The sequence below is a fragment of the Vespa velutina genome, chromosome 2 (genome assembly GCF_912470025.1).
Source record: "Vespa velutina chromosome 2, iVesVel2.1, whole genome shotgun sequence".
Classification (NCBI taxonomy): Eukaryota; Metazoa; Arthropoda; class Insecta; order Hymenoptera; family Vespidae; genus Vespa; species Vespa velutina.
The window spans coordinates 17,207,432-17,232,137 of record NC_062189.1 but is presented as its reverse complement, the minus strand read 5'-3'; the positions used below and the strand labels follow the sequence as shown (position 1 = coordinate 17,232,137).

At 29.9% G+C, this 24,706-nt stretch overlaps 3 protein-coding genes across 13 annotated transcripts in view; 1 reads left to right on the top strand and 2 right to left on the bottom strand.

Moving 5' to 3' along the window:
- The window catches only part of LOC124946417, a 45,099-nt gene extending 26,942 nt beyond the window's left edge, over nucleotides 1-18,157 (bottom strand). For 2 of the 10 annotated variants that reach the window (XM_047487096.1, XM_047487095.1), the window contains exons 1-6: nucleotides 17,935-18,156; nucleotides 17,411-17,582; nucleotides 13,635-13,919; nucleotides 13,068-13,265; nucleotides 10,593-10,837; nucleotides 1,053-2,343 (exon numbers count right to left, since the gene is read on the bottom strand). The gene's annotated coding sequence lies outside the window, so the exon portion shown is untranslated. Of the gene's footprint in view, nucleotides 1-1,052; nucleotides 2,344-5,453; nucleotides 5,487-10,592; nucleotides 10,838-13,067; nucleotides 13,401-13,634; nucleotides 13,920-17,410; nucleotides 17,583-17,812 lie in introns of those variants that run through there. The other 8 variants (XM_047487094.1, XM_047487097.1, XM_047487087.1 and 5 more) reach the window with 8 other exon arrangements.
- A 1,728-nt stretch (nucleotides 18,158-19,885) lies between these two features.
- On the top strand, nucleotides 19,886-21,553 carry LOC124957865 (cleavage and polyadenylation specificity factor subunit 4). The gene is made up of 4 exons (XM_047515321.1): nucleotides 19,886-20,098; nucleotides 20,327-20,530; nucleotides 20,606-20,795; nucleotides 20,897-21,553. Exons 1-4 carry the CDS (start codon nucleotides 19,996-19,998, stop codon nucleotides 21,267-21,269), a joined length of 870 nt encoding a protein of 289 aa, XP_047371277.1. The 5' UTR covers nucleotides 19,886-19,995; the 3' UTR covers nucleotides 21,270-21,553.
- On the bottom strand, nucleotides 21,535-24,587 carry LOC124957864 (drebrin-like protein). Of its 2 annotated transcripts, none has more exons than XM_047515318.1 (5): nucleotides 24,178-24,587; nucleotides 23,646-23,814; nucleotides 23,309-23,541; nucleotides 23,007-23,184; nucleotides 21,535-22,917 (listed from the first exon to the last, which is right to left on the bottom strand). In XM_047515318.1, the coding sequence occupies exons 1-5, from the start codon at nucleotides 24,258-24,260 to the stop codon at nucleotides 22,168-22,170; spliced, it is 1,413 nt and encodes a 470-aa protein (XP_047371274.1). In that variant the 5' UTR covers nucleotides 24,261-24,587; the 3' UTR covers nucleotides 21,535-22,167. The 2 variants fall into 2 exon arrangements, with proteins under 2 accessions (XP_047371274.1, XP_047371276.1); XM_047515320.1 differs by having other exon boundaries at nucleotides 23,646-23,761.
- Between the last annotated feature and the right edge of the window lie 119 nt (nucleotides 24,588-24,706).

Below are 24,706 nucleotides of genomic sequence, written 5' to 3'. Positions count from 1 at the left end.
GGATAAGAGAAAATCGATCTGATACGAGAGAGAGAGAGAGAGAGAGAGAGAGAGAGAGCGAGAAAGAGTATCATTTCGACGAAGCTCTTATTTTTCGTTAATTTTATTACTATATAATATCGCAGTGAGGAAAGCATAAAAAATTGTTCTCAATCGTGCAATATAAACTAAATGCACACACGTGTATCTATAAAATATTTTTAACGTTGTAAATGAGAAATGTCAAAATCAAAAGTATTTTTAACATTTATGAAAGAACGTCAAAAGTATTTTAACGTCTAAAAGTTTGTTGGCGTTTAATACGTCAAAAGCACCAAAAGTTTTATAATACTGGTTAGGGCTCAGAAGTCCCTAGTTGATTTTTAAAAATCAATTACTCTTTATCGAGACTCTTCGGGCTAATTTATTTTTCTTTTTTTTTTTTTTTTTCCTTTTTTTTCAGAATATAAAACTACGAGCCTAGAAACTTTTTTACAGCTTAACGAAAAAAAAAAAAAAAAATAAAAATTAATTATTAATATCACCTAAATATTTTTTCGGGCGAGTACGTATTAAAAATTAAACTTATACGAGTACGTATTAATTATTTAACCGATCAAAAATTATTTTTTAAAGATATTGCGATTATAAGTATATGTCGTTTATAAAATTTACTCTTCGAGTAACACAACCTTTTCTTTTTCTGCTCAATGTTAAAACGATTCATTCCCGTAAACCGTGAATAACGTTTAAAAAGCTTCCTATTGTTGCAACTACTTGATTGCGATCAAATTTGAAACCTTACGAATTAAACGGGTCATTTTGGTCTATATAACGTTTACCTATATATTAATATGCTTTTGAAATGATCGAAAATATATCGAGGAAACAATATTTTATAATTTCGTACGTATATCCAAATTTGTATATACGTACGTTTTATATATTATTGTATGTATAATATATTAAAAAACATTCGTATATATATATATATATATATACATATATTAAATATATATAAAAACAAAAATATATCAAAAATAAAATGGATTATATATTTCTTAAATACTCACGATCGATAATAGCAACACGTATTAAGTTCGTTCCCACGATGTTGTCCCCGGAAGATCCTTTAAGATCGACAAATGTTTTTTCTTTTAGATCGACGATCGTAACTGTCGTTCTTCGAGTCGACAATCCAACGTAGTATCTTCATCTTAAACTTCGGCATGACAAAGGAATACTTCGGACTCGTATCGGGATCCAGAAGTACCCCGATTCATCTCCTTTATCTCGATCCTATCGAGACGCACCATCTCCGAACGATTTAAGATACATGCCGGCGGCTTTCCTAGTCTTTATCTTCCTTTCCCCGCCCCCTCCCCGTTCCTCAGCACAACCACCAACAAAATGAAAGAATAGAAAAACAAAAGTAGAAAAACTATTCCCGCAACTTCCCTCGATCTCTTATCAAAAACAATTCACGTGATTGACCGGATCGAATTATCTTATTTTTCTTTCGTTAAATCACCGAATTCTCGCCCGACATTAATGATAAATATTTACAATTAAAATAAATATCCAAGATTCTAATACATATCCAATAAATCTATATCTTTTTAATATTAATGGAATAAATCTAATCCGATTGATTGATTCTAAATACATTTAATCAAACTAATCGAATCTATTATTATAAATTTCATCGATCTTTCTTATTCAATTGTTAATCTTACTTTGATTTTTCTATTAAAATTAAAACTTTCTATTGTTTTTTCTTCGTAGACGGATTTTTCTCAAACTGGTTGCCCGCTCTCTCTCTCTCTCTCTCTCTCTCTCTCTCTCTCTCCTCTCTCTCTCTCTCTCTCTCTCTCTCTCTCTCTCTCTCTCTCTGTGATCTTTCTCTCTTTCTCTTTTCCTTTCTTTCTTTCTCTTTCTCTTTGTCTCTCTTTCACGTGTCCTTGACACTGTCGAGAATACACAATGTCAACGGATCGACAACACGTCGATACACCTATGACTATGATCTTTCGATGGAAGAGAAACACGTGGAACGAACTACGTGCGTACTACGTGCGTGGGTGGTAGCGTACTACTGAGTTTCACGTTCCTGAAAAGCCAATCCTGACGATCTCCCCACCCCACCGTACCTCTGCCTGCCCTTCCAGCCGGCTCTGCTTCTTCCTCCCTCCCAACACAACTCCGCCGCCCTCTGCGAGTCCTCTCCTCAAAACGAGTTTGCGCTCCTGCCAAAGTTCGTACTTCGTCCTCAAACGTCGTTCCGTTTCTTTCTTTTCTCCTTGATAGCCGAACGACAAGCTTATTCGATATCTCATTCTTTTCGTTTATTCGTCTATTCATTTTCTGAAAGAAAATATTATTTCTATTACATCGAAAAGATACGTCCATATTTTATTATTATATTACAATAAATCTATATATATATATATATATATATTACTGATATAATATACTTTCTTTTTTTACCAGTATAATTAATTATTAATATAATAATTATTAATATAATAGAGAACGATAAGGGATAATATAATATCGTTTATATAAATATATGACAATATTAATTTTCTATATAATTTTCAAGTCGAATACATATAGATTAAATAATACTTAAATATTCTATAATAATTAAATACGTATATAATGTAAATTAATAAAACTGATCGAATATAAAATTGCATATATATATATATATATATAAAGTTAAGTAATTATTTTTCGTAAACGATATAAATAAGTAATTGACCAGATAAATTTTTTCAGGAAAGCAATTTATCTCTCATTTCTTAAGAAATTCGATCCGATTGTCGAACGATCGATAATATCATCTCGTAGAATAACGTGTCTAGGAGTTGTGCGTTACTTTTCTCGGTAGCCTCAGAAAGAAAAATCGCTACGAATCTTTCATCGAGATATATCCTGACGTACTTGATAGACGGGCCACTTACGGACTCTCGACGACAAGAAGCAATAATCCTCCAGGGATTGAAGGGACACCTACTCTCTACTTTACTCTAAGAACTTCCGAACGACTCCTTCCCTCTTTCGTTTTCTACTACTCATTTAAACTGATAAAATAAAGCTCTGTATTTACAAAAAGAGGAGAGAGAGAGAGAGAGAGAGAGAGAGAGAGAGAGAAAAGCAAAAAAAGAAAAGAAAATATCGATTGTTACAAATTATTATTAAAAATATTTTTGATAAGTCGATTGTAAGAAGTAAGATTTTTGAAAAATATATAACCCATAGATAGCTTAATATCCAAGCTTGCGCTTAATACACCTCATGATAAATGCGACTTCGAATATTTTCATTATTTTACATTGAATTATAAACGTAATCGATTTATAAAAAGCATTACTTTTTATATCTATATCTATACTCGTAATAATCGGTCAACGATCCGTTAAAAATATTCATGACGATTATTTCTATTTGACTATGAACTTTTTTATTATTTATAAAAATAACATTCGTTCTTTCTAAACTCAGTATAATAGAATTATAATATGGTTAAGCGGAAAAATGGATTCGTTTTCTAATATTACTATAGATACTTACTACTTCGTAGTAAGGTTGTAACAAATGTCTAGGATTATGAGAGAATTTTCACACACATATACACGCATGCATACACACATAGAGAGATCGCAAACACGTTTGTAAAGTCCAAGCTGCGGTAAAATTTACACGAACACAAATGTAACAAAAGGGATTTGTAGCAAACTGATAGATAGATCTATTAAATCATTGTATTTATACTCTAGTTCTCTCTCTCTCTTTCTCTCTCTCTCTCTCTATCTATCTATCTATCTATCCATCTTTCTCTCCTTCTCTCTCTCCTAATCTTATAAACGATATACCAAGTTGTTCGTTATAACGTTAGAAAAAGATTCCACTTACATTTTTCCATAGTCTCATAAAAGAAATAAATTGTTTTTTCTATATAATAGTAAGACGAGAAAGTAAAGAATATGTATCAGTATGTTTAGTCGGATATCGTTGTAACCATTAAACGTAATAAGTATAAATAAAACATGTTGTATATATATATATATATATATATATATATATATATATATCTCTTTGTCTCTCTTTCTTTCTCCTGTATCAGTAGTAATAAATCGTTGTAATTGAACTGAAGCTCTTTTAGGTTCTCTCAAGGACCGATAAAAGCAAATTGCATATGCGAATAACTCGCTCATAATTGAATCTATAAGATGATGGAGGGAGGGAGGGAGAGAGGAAAGAGAGGGAGTTAGAAAAAGAGTATACTATCTCATTGCACATAACTTATTACGAGTAATAAATCCCGTTGAGTGCGTATATCTAGTAGTAGTAGTAGTAGTAGTAGTAATAGTAGTAGTAGTATAGGGAAAGTTGAGAAAAAATTGTCAAGATAAATGGTTAAGAAAAGGATAGAAGGAAGGAAGGGAGGAAGGAAGAGGAGGGAGGGAGAGAGAGAGAGAGAGAAAAAAAAAGATAGTACTAAAAAGAGACCGTCTACTTTACTCAAGTAAGATTTACAAAGCCGAGAAAGAAAATAAACGTTTTGCACGACACTTCGTGCCATTCTCGTTTGCGATCTTCTTGCTCGTGCGAATTCGTTGACGAAATTTACGGTTCGCACGCGTCGCGACGGGCAAAAGCTAGTCGTAGTACGTGGTTTAGCAAGAGATATATATCTTTCTTGTCGTCACCTTACATCTTTTCAAGGAAAGAGAGAGAGAGAGAGAGAGAGAGAAAGAGTAAACAGAGGTGGAATGGGAGAATTGGAAGAAGTAGAGAGAGAGAGAGAGAGAGAGAGAGAGAAAGAGTAAACAGAGCTCGTTAATAAAAGCTCGTTTATTCAAAAGTAGCGTAATTATCAACGGATAATTAAATCTTCTTACTAAATTTTCTTTATCGTTGATCTATTCATCTTCCTCTACAGTTTATCTACTAAATAAACATTACTTCTAGCAAACTACGGGTAAGAAGGTATAAGCCCTTTAACCCTCTATAACTTTAAAGACATATATTCGTTTTATTTTATTATTAATCGGTAGATTGTAATTGTGCATTTAATATTTAAATTTTGTCATGTTATTTAAATAATATTTATAAGTTATATTTACAATTAATACGATATTATTGTATCATTATTTAATATATCATAATATAAAAATTATTGACTAAGTACAACTATATTTACTTTTATTATAATTTATTATAACAATCGTTTTAACGTATATAATTATACCATACTAAGTAATACTAACAATAATAAAAGTATATTAGAATTTTCACGTTATTTTGTTTCGATTGAGCACGAAAGAAAAATTCGTTTTTATAGAGGTTTCGAAAGAAGGACGTAAAAAAAGAAAAAAAAAAAAAAAAAAAAAGAGAAAAAAAAGAAATAAAAGAAAAGGGAAAAAAAAGAAAACTAAGAAAGTAAGCTCATCATTTAAGGGACTTACAGAAGAACAGTATCTTCTTATCGTCGTTTTTCGAATCCCTTAGCTTTCTCCTCCACGATTTAACATTAATGATACTCCAGCGTTAGATGTCCCGTAAGGAGTCGTAAAGTTTGGAAAGGAAAATGCCTCAATTGTGAACGTCCAAGTTTCATGTCATAGACCTTCAGGGAGAGTAACAGAGAAAGAGAATGATCTCATTGTCAGCCGTTTTCAACATCTCTCTCTCTCTCCCTCTCTCTCTCTCTCTCGCTCTCGCTCTTCGTCCTATCCTCTTCTCCCCTAAAGGAGAAACGCGGAGGGCCACGTAATTCATGTCGACGAGACGACTACCAACTTTTATTTGGCTAGACTGGATGGCGCCTCGGCTCCGATAATCTGGCCATTACTGTGAAAGGGAGATACACTGAGAAGAGAGGAGGAGGACGAATCGCTCTTGTGTGTTAGGGCAAAACGAAAACGAGAGAGAAAGAGGGAGAGAAAAGAGAGAGAGAGACAGAAAGAGAGAGAGAGGGAGAGAGGGAGGAAGAGAGAATGATAGAGACAGAGAAAGTGCAAAAGAGAAGCAAAATGTGTGTACATATGAGAGAGAGGGAGAGGCGAAGGAGATATCGATCCATTCAAATCCTTGCTACCGTTGCAAATAGATACATGGACCCATTTCATATCCATATCTATCGATTGTATCTCGTTACGTTGCATAACAGGAATGAGCCATCGTGAATTGCATCCTAGGTAGATAGAATTATTCACTCTTGATGAATATGAAGTTTCCGTTTAGCAAAATGTATCTTCCAAGCTAATGATCATCGTCTATAGAAGTTCTCTTACGAACACAATTCTAATTTATCTGAAATATGTTTAGTAGGAAAGATTTAATCGAAACTATTAATGTATGTGTAAATAGTATACGTATTCATTTTACGTATGTATATACGTAACATGTATGTGTTTATGTACGTATATACGTACGTATATACGTACGTATATATTATGTATCTATTCGTACTCGATGAAATACCTAGAAAGTAATAAAGTACCTTGACAGATCTGACGTGTCTGAAACTCGACGGGTAACAGCGATGTGCACGCACATCGTCTTACAGAAATTGTATGCTTAGTGAGAGACATCAGAGACATCACGTGCGATTTCCATGGTAAAGCCCTTCAAACGTTTGCGAGAACTTATTTAGGTATTGTAGGAATAAACGTCTATATAAGAGGGAGATAGATAGATAGATAGATAGATAGATAGATAGATAGATAGATAGATAGATAGATAGAGATAGAGAGAGAGAGAGAGAGATGATTATAAAGAAATTAATTACGTCAAAGTAATAAAACAATTTTCATACATAAGATCCATTCTCACAAATCTCTATGTATAATATCAATGATCTAAAAAAAATATCAACGAATGGAATAGATATATATTGATAAAACGGATTCCATGGCAGGTTTAAGAAGAATTCTGATAAAGGAGATAATTCGAATAGGATGCTTTTGTCCTCGCGGAATAGCTATAAATTGAGATATCCTATCGGAAAACGCGTCCGCCTCATTCCGCTAGACTGAACTCTGGAAATTCGTTTTGGTGAAATGACAAAAGAGAGAAGAAAAAGAAAAGAAAGACACACACAGAGAGAGCGAGAGAGAGAGAGAGAGAGAGAGAGAAAAGATACGTTCAAAACTCTCCTTTTTCTTCTAATTTCCTATTGTCCTACTCGTTCTATGTATGTCCGTCATTGTTTGTTATCTATACGTCTCTAGGATCCCCAAATTCTCTAGGATAGAATTCTATTAATATTAAACTACGACAATCGATATCGATAACGCGCTATTCTTTCTCCTTTTTTTTTTTTTTTTTGTAAATCCACCAGACGAAACTTTTAATTGATCTCGATCCCTTCTCTCGTTTTTATTTTAAATGAAAAAAAAAAAAAAAAGAAAGGAATAAAAAAAAATAAAAAGAAAGAAAAATAAAGGAAAAAAAAAAAAAAGAAAAATAAACGTCTTGAGAGAGAGAAAATGACCTTCACCTCGGCAAATAGCTTTTGTCGTTACTCTCTACGTTATATTTAAATGTAATTTTATCAGTTTAGATTTATTCACGTTTTTATTTGCATAACGAAAGCTGATAACATTTACATTTTTCTCTAATGACTATCGTTTGTATCGATCTAAAAAGTACGTTCCTGCATTTTTGCAGGAAGTCCTATAAGAAAAGTAATCCTTCAACTATTTTCCCCATTTATATCGTTGATACGATTAAAATAAAATAAAATAAAATAAAATAAAATAAAATAAAATAAAATAAAATAAAATAAAATAAAGTGAAAACGAAACAAAAGAAAGAAAGAAATTTCATATTTCTGTGAGTGCGTGAAAAAAAAAAAAGAAAAAGAAACATGATATGTAACATTTCATATAAAATAACATTTTATTTTTAATCCTATTACTTTTATCATGTTATCAGTTATTTTGGAATACATTTTTATACATCCTTCCTAATATGTTCGCATTATAATTTAATTTCCATAAAACAGAACAAAAACAAGCAAAAAAAAGAAAAGCCTGGTCCCTAGTAAAAGTTTCTCAAGTCAATATATCAGAAAATTAATTTTTATTTATCTCACGCATCCACAGATTTTTTTGGATCTTCTCCACAAAAAAAAAGAAAAAGAAACAAAACAAAAAAAAGAAATTATATAAACAATAAAAATTCTCTTAACGATTCACGAAAGATTAATATCGTTCTAATAAATTCGAAAGATCTCTTCAAAGTTGTCCTATCATATTGCTTGAAATATCTAGTAATATATAATAAGCGAACTGTCACGTATCATAGTTGAATAACTGTAATTTCAATATCATCCATCCTTCATATCGTAATTCGCATACCTTCATGAACACGTGGCAATATCATGTTAAACGCAGACATACAGACTGAATTCAGAAGTACGAAGGTGTTATGTATAGTGTTACAACAGTAGCTTTGGAACAGCCAGCTAGCCATTCATTTCATCAGGTTGGAGCCTGGTACTTGGGATAAGGAGTCTCCCGACTTGAGATGTAAATTTAAGTGGATAGCACGCTCGATGGGATCAACACAGACTGCGTGGACGACTTCGAGCGAGTCTGGTTGCTTGCTTGCTTGCTTGCTTGCTTGCTTCCAACTCTGCAATATATAACAAGCTCAGAGTAATATAGGCAAACATTTTACGACTACAATGAACATTTCTACCTGGTCTTTCGTCGATCAAAATGAAGTAAATACGTTTGCATATAATTTGAAAAGAGAATTAAATGGATTAATCAATCAATCTAATAATTATCACGTTCTTACATATCATCTAATCTAATACGATCGAACAAGTATTTATTCAAAACAAACATAACGATTCAAACACTATACGATAATATCTAACTTTATTTTTCTCGCCTTTTTTTTCTCTTTTTTATACCCCTCTTGGTTCTGATTGTTTTTTCTTTTTTTTTTTATTGTTATTGTTGTTGTTGTTATTGTTGTTGTTGTTGCTGTTGTTGTTGTTGTTGTTGTTGTAAATTCTCCAATAATTTCAGAACAGTTTGTTCGTTGTAATAAAAACTTATTCAATTTGAAAGAGCGTAACGAATACTTTTTATACGAACTGGCATATACGAGAAAAACGTTAATTGGCTACTCGTTATTTTTCGCTTTGTACGATCAAGGGGAGAGAGAAGGAGGATGAGTTTGAGGTCGGTTAGCGACGATATCGGAAAACAATCGAAAGCTTTATCCACACAACCACGTTTATATTACATACATACATACACACACACACACATATATATATATACACATTTGTGTATGTGTATACGTTGGGTGTGTGTAAGTATATATACATTAGAAGATGTAACAAAGCTAAAAAGCCAGAGAATACGTAGCGTATGTTCAGCCAAGTACTATCTCGTCCCTTTAACGCGTGCAGTTTCCGTCTTCAAGACGACGAAGGGTCGAACTGCAAAAGGAACATCACTCGTGCACAAACCTCAGCTTAATTTAGGTCGTATTTCCTTCTCCTTTAACGATACAAAATATATACGTGTGTATATATATATATATATATATATATATATATATCCTACTCTTTCTTTCCGTAGCCCGCGTGCAGCTCTGTCCCCGATTTTCTCTCGTTTCTCCTCGTTTCTTCTTTTCTCATGGGAACGAAGAGAGAGAGAGAGAGAGAGAGAGAGAGAGAGAGAGAGAGAGAGAGAGAGAGAGAGAGAGAGAGAGAGAGAGAGAGAGGAAAAAAAGAAAAACTTGCTCGGTCGGACGGTCGGTTAAGAGAAAAAGGCGAACGACGGAGACGTTTGTACCGGTGGATATAAAATACGATCCTAACAGGGAAAACTGGGACCAGTTTCGTATTTATCCAACTAGAACCGAACAACCTACATCGTTAAGATAAGATTTCTCACATATTTTTTCTACTTTCGTATATTCTCTCTTTTTTTTTTTTATTTGTATTTTTTTGTTTTCGGAAGGGGGATGGAGAACTTTCAGAACGGAACACGTTTGTAAAAGATTAATTAAAGTGTAAAATTGTCGGTCACGACAATATCGATACGGTGATTATATAAGTGGAATCCGAGTGAAAAATTTGAAAAAAAAGAAAAAAAAAGAAAAAAAAGAAAAAAAAGAAAAAAAAGAAAAAGAAAATTAATTTATTACACGCAATTACAATAAACCAATTTCTTTCAATTTTGTTTTTCGCTTACGTTAGATCACTTTTATAATCACGATATTTTTTTTTCTTTTTCTTTTTTCCGTTTTTTTCTTTTCTTTTTGGTTTTCACCTTAATTCACTTTCATGATTAACTTTAATCATTTTCATGATTAAATTATGAAATAAGTAATATTAAATTAAAACAGATATTATGAGAGAATATATATATATATATATAAAAAAAAAAGAAAAAAAAGATGAAAAAAGAAACGTCGATATACTAATGTCTACTACTTGGACATCTAACGAATGATCATTTGGGATTTAATATAAAACCCAGGAATCAGTTTTATCTTTAATCTGTGGCAGCAGTATATCGCCGGTGGATAGACAGCTCGTATATTTGTGCACGTGCGAGCCAGTTCATTAGTACCTGCTATTCGTGTTATTGATGCTCCGTTAGTTCCCTTATTGGCGTCCAGCTCGTGGAAAATATTTTGACCATTTCGCGTTCTAAACGAATGTGTGAATTGTCTCCCTTTTCCGTCTATCTATCTTTCTTTCTATTCTTCATGAATAATTTACTTTTTTTCATTTCGTATGGCAGATCAATGTTTCCTTTAACTTTCACTTTAACTTTCACATTGTTGATTTTGTTGTTTGCACCAAAGACAATAACTGAAAATGAAGACGAATTTACGTTAGATTGGATATGAGAAAAGGAAAAAAAAGAAAAAAATAAATAAATAAATGAATAAACGTAAAATAAGAATTTTTATGACAAAAATTATAAAAAAAAAAATCGTAGTTCAGCAGTTTTCCTTTTGGAGAAGGAGAGATGAGAATAGAGGAACCCAAAGATCTAAATCAGTAAGGCGAATGTCAAAATTATTATACTTTAAAACGAAATTGTGATTTCTTGCATACGAGATTACTATTACCGAAGGTATCTGATCGTTAAATTATCCTTTCAAAAGTACGGATGCGAGAGTTAGCGTGCTAACCATTGGGAATTTGCATTTCCTACGAGCTATAACCGCAAGCTCGGGCAATCAGAAATACATTACGAGCTACCCAGAAATATTCAGAACTTGGCGATAATTTTCGTACCGAATTCGAATTAAAATTTGTAATAAAGAGGAGCGAGTGAGAAAAAGTTAGGAGGAATGGAAAAAAAAAAAAGAAAAAAAAAGAAAAAAAGAAAGAAAAAAAAGAAAAAATAAACGATGGCTCGTGCCACATTGGTTTTCCATGTAATCGTGGGAGAAAATATCGGACGACAATTTCCGCCTAGCTTGATTAAAATTTCCATCTCGCCGAAGTGTTACCTACATTTATATATATATATATATAGCGTATATATCCTACTTCCCCTTTGATAATTAAATTATTATTGATTAGATATTTCACACGTTTAAATATGAAACATGAATGACGTTAATCAAAATTTATAGATTTTTTTTACGATTTTTAATCCAAAACATTTTTGAATCAACGTGTTCTCTCTCTCTCTCTCTCTCTCTCTCTCTCTCTCTCAAAAAAAAAAAGAGGAAAAGAATAGTTTACTTTCAGCTCGAATGCTTTAGATTATTTATTTGAAATAATAAAAAGAAAAAAAAAATAAATAAATAAAAAAGTAAAAATTAGTGAAAAGAAAAAAAATAAAAATGAAGTTGGAAAAAAAAATTCAATTTCATCTTAAATATATGTTTCGTCGTTCATATTCTCTTTCTCTCTCTCTCTCTCTCTCTCTCTCTCTCTCTCTCTCTCATCGTAAGAGTAATTAATAAACGCGAGCTTCCTTCTCGTAATATATCCACCATTAATAACTGCTGAACTTTAGGTAGTTGATTTTTTTTTCTTTTTTTTTTTTTTTTTTTTTTTTTAAGTAAACCATATGGGTTTTTTCGTTCTACAGGGTGAGCCAAAAATTCTTAGACGATTATAAATATCAATTACTCCTTTTCTTGGGTTAATTTTATCATACCGTAAAATTACAAAGCTTAGGAAATTTTTACAATTTGAAAAAGAAATAAAAAATAAAAAATAAAGAAGAAGAAATTAATTCAAAAAGTCTCGAAAAAAAAATAATAGACTTTTTGATTTTTAAAATCATCCAAATTGATCCATTCTCTACTACAAATCACATATGTAATTTTTTTTTTTTTTTTGTTTAATCATACAAAAACTCGAAAAATATATGATGAGACGTTTTGAAGGTTTGTAACATGTTTGTTAGATCGATGCGAGTATTCAATCAATTCAGAGAAAACTTCCCGAAAGTATATCTCAATTGTAAATTATATTATACACGAGCTGTTGATGTTTTACTTTCTTCTACTTTTTTTTTCTCTCCCTATTTGCTTTTTCTCGATCAACTTGCCAAAGTATTATTCGCGTTGATGCGAACACGCGTAAGTTTTCTGACGATCCTCGAAAAAAAAAAAAAAATAAAGAAAGAGAAAAAAAGAGCTACGATTCTTTTACCCAAACCAATCGAACGCACGTGGCTTAACTTAAAGTTTTTTTTTTTTTTCTTTCTTTAAGAAATATTGAAGACATATTGATATTTTTATTGACGTGAAGATTCATTTAAACGAAGAAAAAATCAATAGCTTTTCCTTTGAATTCCTACTAAAAGAAAAAAGAAAAAAATGTATTAATATAAATCTTTTTTTTTTCTTTTTTTTTTTTTATCTGTGTGTGTGTGCGTGCGCGCGCGCATTATACTTTGATAATGATAAAAAGATCATGCATATATCATCGAAAAATTTCAAATACTGTCAAAGTTAGAGGATGCTATCGAAGATGAAAAGGAAAAAAAAAAAAAAAAAAAAAAAAGAAAGGAACAAATTCAAAAGCCAGAGCTCTTTGTCAATGAAATTCTGTTCACAATCATCGTCAATACCTCGAAAATTAGGCAGACTCTCTTGTCCTGACTCGAACGGTTTCTCTACTTCACGACAGAGGTACTCGAGAAGCTCTTCCTTTCCTCTCTTCAGAGAGTCCACGTTAACACGAGGACCACTCTCCACTATCTGTCTTACACGATCCTTTACCTACTTCTCCTCTTTTGTGTTCCTGCCGATTCCAATTTGATGGTAAACTGCACAAATGACGTATATTTATATATAGGTATACAGATATACGATATACAGGGTTGATCAAAAGTTCATAAGCTGATTTTAAAAATCAATTACTCTTTTCCCGAGATGTTTTTTTTTCTTTTTTGACTTGTATGTTTTTAGATTATTAAACAACAAACCTAAGAACTTGTTTACAATTTGAGAGAAAAAAAAATTACACAGTAATGTAATTTCCTTTGAAGATGAAATTTGACGAAGTTTAGTACAGGCAAGAAAATTTAGTCCATTTTTAAAATGATACGATCTTGTGCGAGTGACTCGGGAAGAACAGGGTAAAAAAGAACATAGCAGGCATTTGTACGCAGTCGATACGCTCTGTCTGACTCTACCTTGCAAGACGCACGAGTGCTTGTTGAGAAGAACGTGCCAAGAATCTGAAACATCTCCATAATAAACGAACGGATGAAGCGGCAGTAAAGAAGGTAGGGAAAATAATGCCGATGGAGTTTTCGTCGTGAAAAATGCTATGCAATGCCAGATCATATATTTCACCCCTGTTTGTATGAAGATTCGCCATGAAAAAAATAAAAAAAAAAAAAAAAAAGAAAGAAAAAAAAATTCGACCGAACTCCTCGAGTACGTTTAAAAATTTCCTGGACATTTGATTATAACATCTGCAACAAATAAAATAAATTCAAATAAATTCAAACGATAATGGCTCAAAGGAATTTTTCTTTCTTTGTGAATTCAGATATTTTTCTTTTTTCTTTCTTTTTTTTCTTTTTCTTTTTCTTTTTTTTTTTCTTTTTTTGTAGATAAAAAATGAAACGAAGCGTATTTCGTAATCGATAAAAAGAAATCTTCAATTTTGTTCAAAATAAAAAAAAGAACATTGGAACTCATCAAAGCTAAAACTGATCTTTTCTTCGTATTCCAATCAGATCAGCGCTCATGGAATTCGCCGTTTCTTCTCTTTCCTTGAACCTTCTCTTCAATGCCACTTCGGAACGCAACTAGAAAAATATCAAGGAACAACCCCAGACAGTTGAAAGAAAGGGAAAGAAACCCTCCAAGAGGGTACAAAGTTTTATGGATTCACGGTCTGTATCTATATATATATATATATACACACACACACACATACACATACTTTTTCTATTACTGATTTAATGGAAATAAAATGATGGTCTTAAGAATCATAGAATCTTTACAAATTTCCCTATGAATTTATTCGTTAAATTGTTATTTCATATTGATCTCCAATTTGTACTTCAATTTGCATGTATGGAAAAATATCTGAAAAAAGAAAAAAAAAAGAGAGAAAGAAAAAAAATAAAAAGTATTTGTTATGGTAGTGTTCGAAAAAAAAAAAAGAAGACAAGAAGAGTGCTGACGGGATAAGTTTTGAAAGCAATCCAAGTATATATATATATATATATATCGATCTACACTTTCGTGATATTCGATCAAATCACAAAATAGGAGAAATACGAAAAGTTTCGTATAAGATTTTTAACGGCAGGCGACCAACAAGGCAGGACGTCATGATTCCACGACAAACGCAGCAGTTCGCAGAATATACAAGTGGTGTCGATGTTTACGGAGCTCTTGTTGTCGGGCATTTCGCACTCCAAAACTCGTTTCGTGTTTCTGCGAATATCGTATAGAAAATTATATAGGAATAATATTGTTCCCTGTCCGATATAACTTTTCTCTTAACTTATACCAAGTGAAAATTAACGTTACACGTTAATACATTGACAATTGTAATAAATATGCGTATATAGGTGATCGTATATATAACTACATCAATTCTTTCTTTTTCTTTCTTCTTCTTCTTCTTTTTCAAATTGAAAATCGTCCTTTAAAAATGATAACTCATTATAAACTTCTGAATTGTTAAATTTAATTATTGAAATGACAATTCCTATTAAATTCAATCACGATTGGTCTTCGTTATCATTGAACTCCACACTCGATGATATAAACATTTTCAATTTGACATCACAAAACACCAGGGGGTCAGAGTCACACATATGACTAACCAATTAGCTATATCTAGCTTAGCCATCTACGGTACTCATCGTCTCTAGCCATAGTATTATTTCCAGTTTGCATCGTATATGTATTTCACCATGAACAACAGGCAGTGCATCTCATGCTCTTGAATTTCAGACATGCGCGATTTCTATCTACCACATGCGAATCATATACACTCGACCTGTATCTCTATTGCACTGAAGTGCTGTAAAACATTTGACGGAAGATAATTAAGAAGATAAGTTTCTATATCATTACTTATTAATGAAATTCAATTTTCATTCCTGGAACTTGAGAAATATCAAAAACTATACTGTAACAAAAAATATATTAAAAATTGAATCAAATGTATAATTTGCAATATATGTTAAAAATAAGATTGTGTATATAAAAATAATCTGTTGTAATCTAAAATCAAGAGAAATCATTTTCAAAGAACATAAATGTTTTTAATTTTGTATCTGTACACACATGTAGGACAAATACTTGTACATGTTGTAATAGTTACATTAAAAATACTATTGTTAATATATACTGAAAATAAGACATTAGTAACCCATTATCAGAAATAAATATATATAATAATTTGTTGTAATTAAAAAAAAAAAAAAAAAAGAAAAAAAGAGAGAGAGAAACAAGAAAGAAAAAAAAACCATAAATGTTTTCACCTTTATATCTGTATATAAAGAAAATAAATAAGAAAATAAATAAATAATATAATTCTATACTTCTTTTCCATTGCAGATAAATAAATGCAATGGAAAAGAAGTATAGAAACTTATTACATTAAAAAGTATTATTTATAATATTATATTGAAAATAAAAAAATAATAATTCGATATAATATAAAATCAAAAAGAAATCAATCGAAAAGTCCATAATATATCTTCATTTTCGTATTTGTACATATATAAATGCACATAAATACATACGTTTCTGACTAAATCGAGATCTAGTATAAAGCACATATACTATGTATATATACATTTATTCCGTATAATTAGCTTATATTTCGCATAGCGAGACACTGACTATATGCATTGTATATCCTATTGGGATACGTATATATATATGTACATACGAGAAGTAGCGTGCTACACATAACGCACTAGCACACATACATACACACACATCTGTTAATATCCTAGTTTAGAACGCACCGATAGAACACACACATATAAATGTATAACACGTAATAAATGTATATACACGTAATAAATGTATATACTCGTAAGTAGCAAATAAAAATATGATAAATGGTTCAGAATGCTGCAGTAACACAATAATATATCTGTCGTACAAAGAACAATATATATATATATATATAAACTCACCTTTAATTTTATAACGGATATATTATATATAAAAAAAAAAGAGAGAAAAAGAAAGAATTGTTAACACATCGTTTGACGAGTCGTTAGTTCGTAACATATTCCATATCAAATATCAGTCCTTTGTATCAGTACTTTACTCGCTTTTGTCCCATCGGATTTTCGGATAAACGTACTACACAGCGCTTCCATCGATAAGCTCTTTCTCTCTTTTTCTATACCTCTTTATGAATTCTCGATATTTTATCCTCCCTTTCTCTCGTTCATAGATGCGTATATACATACATACACATGATATTCAGTCTCTATTCTTCTTTAATAATGCCAGTGAGTAAATGTGTACTCTCGCGCACACATCGATGCAATATGACATATAATTATATAAGATCTCTTATATATATATATAAAAGATACACACCAATGATATATATATATATATATAGTAATATCATCGCTCTTTGTAACTTACACAAAAGTTACAGGATCATTTACATATTTTAATAAGCTCTTATAATAATTATATCATGAAACATCGTATGCTAATATTCGCTAAACGTGTGCATTCATTTAAGAGAACGTAATTATTCTATGATAAACAATACAAATCATTAGATCATAATGATATTAGATTGATAATATAATAATAATAATAATAAAAATCGTGTTTACAAAGTGTGTGTGTGTGTGTGTGTGTGTGTGTGTGTGTACATATAGCATTATTTGAATTTTAAAATAGATAATTTAAAGAAAAATATAGCGTTTGAAAAATAGCGCTTAAAGGGATAGGTACTTACAGTTACACATTGATGCAATCTTGAATTGTCTTCAACGATCATTCTCTCGGAAAACTCGTCACTATCAGTTTATTATACATCAATCAATGGTTTATCGCACGTTTTTCATTTTGTAGAGACGCCAATCAGAATTCAAACTCTTCTCACAATAACAACGAACGAACGCGTTAACCTGTACAGTCACACGAATTTTCACTTGTAAAACTTTACTTAAAAAAAAAAAAAAAAAAATGATAGACACACATTGTCATAATTTATATTGGACTGATCAATAATTAATGTGTTTTGTCTGTATAGATAAATAAATGCATCGCATCTAAATAAAGGACGTTAATATAATAACAATATTTAATTAGGTAATAATATGTCGGTACGTTCAATATTGTTTAATTAGATACTTACTACAAATTTTGACATTATTTATTGACCAATCACTATATGATATTTATATATAGAGATCTATATAATATTATATATAATATTTCTAAAAAAATGTATTATATAAAAGATATACAAACACGTACAGACGTACGCATTTGCACGCATGTGGATATACTAAACAATTATCAAGAAATTAAACGATTCATCTATTTGTCGATATCGAAACGAGAAAACAAACGACGATCGTTAGCTGTTGATAAGGGCGCGAATTTCAAAATGATTTAAGTGCGCAACGTTCGTACTTATTGAATGGCATATGGATTTGTAAAATGAAAAAATATATTAATCCTTTTGAAAATCAAAAATTCTTTAGAAAAAATAAAAGATATCATCACTCGCACGTTACTCATTCTTTTTTTTCTTCTTCTTTTTTTTTTCTTTTTTATTTTTTTCATACACTAACGACACTTGAAAATAATTGAAAGGAAAGATAATCGTTGAAAAGAAAAGAAAGAAGAAAATTCACGAAATTTTCTACAATGTCGATTTACGTGTGCATTCATCGCGGTCTCAGGTACACTGCCGAACTATTCGCCCTGCAGTTAACCTATATATGCTGTGAAATTCGCGTGGGCGATTCTACATAGTTCTGAGCCCACGCTTGATTGACTATATATATATATATACATATATATATATATATATATATATATATATATATGTATATATATATATTTTTTTTTCTACTATCTCTCACATTATTCTTAATCAAAGTCAAACTATAATAAAAAGTACATTTTATAACGAAATATTTCAAAGATAAATTATCTTTTAACTTAAATTAGATATTAGTCCTATTAAATAAATTAAAAAAGGATGATCGTAAATCAAAGATTTATTTTGTCTTTTCAAAATCCTTAAAAATATGCAGAATCATGAACTTAAGTGTAACGATTATTTTCAAATCTAGCAGACATGATTATCGATCGTTAATTCATTTGATCGGTTTTGTTTATTTCTAACTCAATTCTAACAATATCATTTTTAATATTCAAACGTAAAACATATTCGTAATACTGTAATACGAATTAATTCGTACTCTAGATATAAATTTTAAAATTGATACAATTATATTAAAATATAATTACCATAAAGAATATCTTTTCTGTGGTTGCAATCGTTCTGGAAAAGGGATGATCGAAATACCACCATGCGATATTTCACAAAAGCTTAGCTTCATATTCGTTGATCTGTTGACGTTATATTGGTACCTAATAAAAAAAAATAAAGAAAAAATATATAAAATAAAAATCAACGAAGTAAATAATATCGGAATGATGAACATTAAGATTCTGTAATTTTACGAGAAGCATCTACAAAACAAATAATTATTTAAAGGATACTATAAGATATTTGAATACAAATAGCTTTGCTATATGTTCGATATATAAACGATTGCCGATCATATTCCTTTCGAAATATTTTATATATTAATTATATATGTAATTCTTTTACTTCTAATTATTTATTCCTTCATTATGTGAACATATATATATATATAATTTACTATATACCTACTTTATTTTTTATTGTAATAGATTTATTCTAATTTTATAATATTATTATACGTATTATTATTCGTAAATCATAAGAACTTTTATCTGATCCTTTAGAAATAAGTCTAACAAATCAAATTCGAAGATCAATTTCGCGATTTCACATAATATTAGACGATAAAATATTTTGGAAATTATTTGAAAAAAAAAGTCACCAAGTTTTTCAACCAACGGTTCAAATGAATTTTTCGTATTAGAAAAAGCAAAAAATGATTTTATGTTAATCTTTATATAATATGTAAAAATCATATTATATGATATATTTGTTATTATAGATGTTTGAAAAAGCATAAATTGTTGTATATAATAATAAAATCGATTAATTATTGTTTAAATAATTTTTACAATATTACTTACCGCATAAAAATTAACGATGCCGGGCAATATCGCCCGTAGCAGTGTTGCCAACTTAAAAATTTAATTCAGTCCGGCCATTAAATTCTTCAATAGTTATATTTACGAAGTTGTTAGTACTGAATTAAATAAGCAGTTCAATTTACTTGAAACGCGTTATGTCAATCATAACATTTCATGTGTATATAATATAAATATTTGAATGTGTATAATTACAAATTTAATCGTGTTAAAATGGAGTGTATTGTAGCAAATGTAGATCATATGCGATTTGATATTGAAATTGCTCTTGATGAGCAGTATGGAGCATTATCATTACCATTTACCGGAATGGATAGTAAGTAATTTTAAAAATAGGTTATGTTTAAAAATATTCATAATTTATTATATTAATTTATTTATAATTTATAAAATATAATTTATATATATGTAATTTAAAAAGAAAATAAAGGGTATAATATATCATTTTTTCTACTTGTGTTAGAATATAGATTGATATCAAAAAAAACGACAATTTATTTTTATTAATTATTAGATGGATTAATGGTGATAAAATAAATTTTAGAATCAATTGCTGCAGTATGTCAATTTTATCCTAGAGGTACATGTGTAAAAGGAGCCTCTTGTCCGTTTAGACATGTTCGAGGAGATCGTACAATTGTATGTAAACATTGGTTAAGAGGATTATGTAAAAAAGGTGATCAGTGTGAATTTCTACATGAATATGACATGACAAAAATGCCAGAATGTTACTTTTATTCCAGATTTAGTGAGTATTTCATTTATCGATATTTGATAGTCTCATAATAAAGAAATAAAAATTAATTCTTCAATAAATCTTTAGATGCTTGTCACAATAAGGAATGTCCATTTTTACACATTGACCCTGAAACTAAGGTTCGCGATTGTCCATGGTACGATCGTGGATTTTGCAGACATGGCCCATTATGCAGACACCGGCATGTAAGACGTGTACTTTGTATGGCCTATCTAGCTGGATTTTGTCCAGAAGGTCCAAATTGTAAATTCATGCAGTAAGTTGACAAATAATAATAAAAAATAATGATTTATGTGAAACACATATGTTATAGATATATATATAAGCAGATTGTTATAGTTTAACGATTATTTTTAGTCCAAGATTTGAATTACCAGCAGTACAAGACATGCAACCAAAAGAAGGAAAGAAAGTTATGATTACTTGTCATTTCTGTGGCGAAGGTGGTCATAAAGCAATTTATTGTAATAAAATGCCTCCGGATGTAAGAGAAGCACAAGTTAGACAAGAAATGGAAGGTAGTTCTCATAATCCACATCATCATATTAATATGCATAATGGACCACCTCAAAGAGGACCTCAAAAACCATTAGAAGAAGTTACTTGTTATAAATGTGGTCAAAAAGGTCATTATGCAAATAAATGTCCTAAAGGACATTTGGCATTTTTAAGTCATGCTAGTGGGACTGGTAGTACAAGTGGTAATCAAAGTCAAAATTATCGAAGATGATTTTATGTATTTTATTTATCTAAAATAATTACGATTATTTTTCCTGACCAATATTACTTACCATTATCGAAATTTATATATCATATAGTAAAATAGATTTAATACGAATACTGTGTCTCATAATCTTATCATTTTATTCATTATATATATCTAAAGTAAAATGAAGGTAATATTGTATATTATATGTTGCTAATAAAAACAATTTTGTACATAAAATCTACAATGATATGTAAGAAGAAGAAGGATATTATCAATATCATAAATGTGCTATGTCAAAGTTTCAATCTTTATTGATTAAATTATGGCGTATGCTTAAATATAATACTTTAACAGGGCATATTTAAGTAATCTTTTCTAAATACATTGTGACTATTATATCAGTTCTGATATAGAATGTTATAAAAAGATATATTTACCTAAGTTTAGCTTTTTTATATTTTATGATATAATACTTGGGAAGACTTTTTTTTTTTTTTTTTTTTTTTTTTTTTTTTTTTTTTTTTTTATTATGAAGACTAATGGGCAATATAATTTTTTTACTCAAAATCTTCCCAATTAATATGTTAATGACATTTTTTTTTTCTAATACTATAAAATCTAGTTTTAAATAATCATATTACAAACGCTAAAAATGTGCACATATTTATTTCCTTTATCTAAAACTATAAAATGCATAATTTCATAATATTAATTATTAATACTAAATAGTCAATTAATATTGCAAACATTTCACCTAATCATATCACTGTAAATTTTAATTTAACTTCTGATATCATGAAACACTTGCTGATATTTAAAAACCTGTCAAGTATCTCTCACATATAAAGAAGAAAAAACTTCCAAATATTTCTGCTTTTTTTTTTTGTTGTTATCGTTGTTATCCAAAGTATATCCTCTATCATGTTGTATTATAATCAATAACTTCTACATAATTAGCTGGGAATAATCCATATGTCCCATCAGGACCCAATCCTTGCCACCAACCTTCATCAATGGCATCTATATGAGTGATTATGTCACCAGGATCAAAAGTAATCTCTGTATCATCTGCAGCTTGGTAATCATACAAAGCTCTTGCCTTCATGCCCTCATTATTTGGATCAAAATATAAATAAGAACCATCAAGCTGATTATATAATTCATTATCAGTCATATCTTCCTTATTAGTTTGTTCAGTCTCTGGTTCGTGTGAAGATATTTTTGAATCATGAGATGAGATAGTATTTACCACTTCTGCAGCAGAATTCGTTAATGTTTCTGTATCGTTTATCTTATTTACTTCTATTGGTGTTGCTTCTTGAGATTTAATATCTATATGTTCCTTTTGTTGGCTTTCCTCAATTGCTTTTTTAGCAGCTTCTACGTGACCACCTTTCTGTAAAGAATGTTGGACCTGAGAAGATTTCATTTGTCCAGCAGCCGAATTTTGTTCAAAAACAGCTCTAGCATTAATTGTTCTTTGAGCAATTAATTGTTGCGCTTCTTTGCTTCTTTGTCTTCTTAATTCCTCGCTTCTAGATTTATGATCATCGTCATTATCTTCATTATATTGTTGACTAGCTGCTATACGATTACGTAAATTATTTGCTTCTTCTGCACGTTGTTCTGCTAATTTTTGTCTTGCTATTGAACTTTCCTTAGCAGATACCTGATAATGTTTAATAAACATTAACAATGTTACAATGATAAAAGTTAACGATTGGCAGTTAAAAAAAAAAATAAATGTCATTTACAAACCTGTTGTTCTCTCAGTTGACTCTCTTTCTCTTCTCTCATTCTAATTTCTTTCTCTAATCTCTGACGTTCTTGTTCATTTCGAATTCTTTCTTGTTCCAGTCTTTTCTTTTCTTCAATTTCTTCTCTTTGCCAAAATTGATCTCTCTCTGTTGCATTAATTTCTTGCTCTGGTATTACTCTATAAAATAAGATATAAAATCAATCTTCAATAGTATACAATATTGTATTAAAATAAAGAAAAAAAATTTTGTTAAAAAAAAAAAAAAAAAAAAAAAAAGAAAGAAAGAAAGAAAAAAACATACCGTTTATATGTCGTGCCGATAGGACCTGTGTGTGCATCATTTTCACTACGTGGTTCATTAAATTTATAAGCGGAAGCAGTAGCTCTTGCAAGTTTCTCCATAATAGCGTCAACTTCGACGTCATCTTCGGAACGAGCAGTAATTGTTATATGTGCGCCTTTTAATAATTTTTCTACATCTCTAATATGATTTGCACATGTTCCTTTTCTAACAATAGGTGCACCTTCTCCTTGCAAAAAAAAAAAAAAAAAAAAAAAAGAAAAAAAAACATATTTACATATTATATAATGTATATTTATACTTATCAATGTTATTTGATATAAGTAAAGTATCTCACCCAATTGATTAATAAACATTTTGGTAGACTTGTTTTAGTATCGATTACACGACAGAAGGCATACATAATATGACTACTACTTAAATGATCAATCATTTCTTCTAATCCACCATTCCCTGTACCAACAACTTTCAAATTATTTGTCTGACCTTCATACCCAAATACAGCCCTGTAGAAACACATATATATATATATATATATATATATATATATATATATATATATATATATAAATAATTCTTTTTAATATAAAAAAGAAACTTATATTTTATTTGACCTTTTAAAATCATACAAAAATTTATGACAGGTAAAAACCATTATCTATGTTCTTATTAGTAATACTACAAACATATATATATATATATAACAAGAGAGAAAGTGAGAGAGAGAGAGAGAGAAAAACGCAAAATAAAGAGTATTCAAATAATAAAATATGTAATTAATATTTATACATATATTTTTTATGTAAATTTATTACACTTTTGTGATGAAACAAAAATGTAATGAAGCATGAAAAATTCAAAAAGCCTACCAGTTAGTAGACGATTTATCGTCGACTACACTGTGCCAAGCGGCCACCAACGTATCTTTGTTTTTTGTTAAATTAATTGACATGTTTGTAATGAATTCATATAAAAGTCAACCAATATAACGAATTTTTAACAGTGCAACCACTGATATAATAAAAGATAGTCAAAGACGCATCTTCACGTGTCTCTCTAGGTTCGCTTTTCTGATTGCGTGTCAACGCCCTTTTGTTACCAACTATGGAACAATAATATTCTTATATTATTAAGAAAAATCATTTTTTCAATAAAAGAATCCATTTCAAGATCTATTAGTTGCAGCATAAGTTTAAAAGTAATGATATTTAATATATTTTATAAACACGTCTCAAGATTCGCGGTTACAAAACTTATGGCTCTTTCAGATAAAACTATATTCAATTTTCGACACGTTAGATGTCACGGGGCAATACATGTGGACTAGCCATCAGATCGCGTCAAATTCAACCAATTTCTTTCTATTCTCTTTTTCTTTTTATCATTATTTTAACTGTA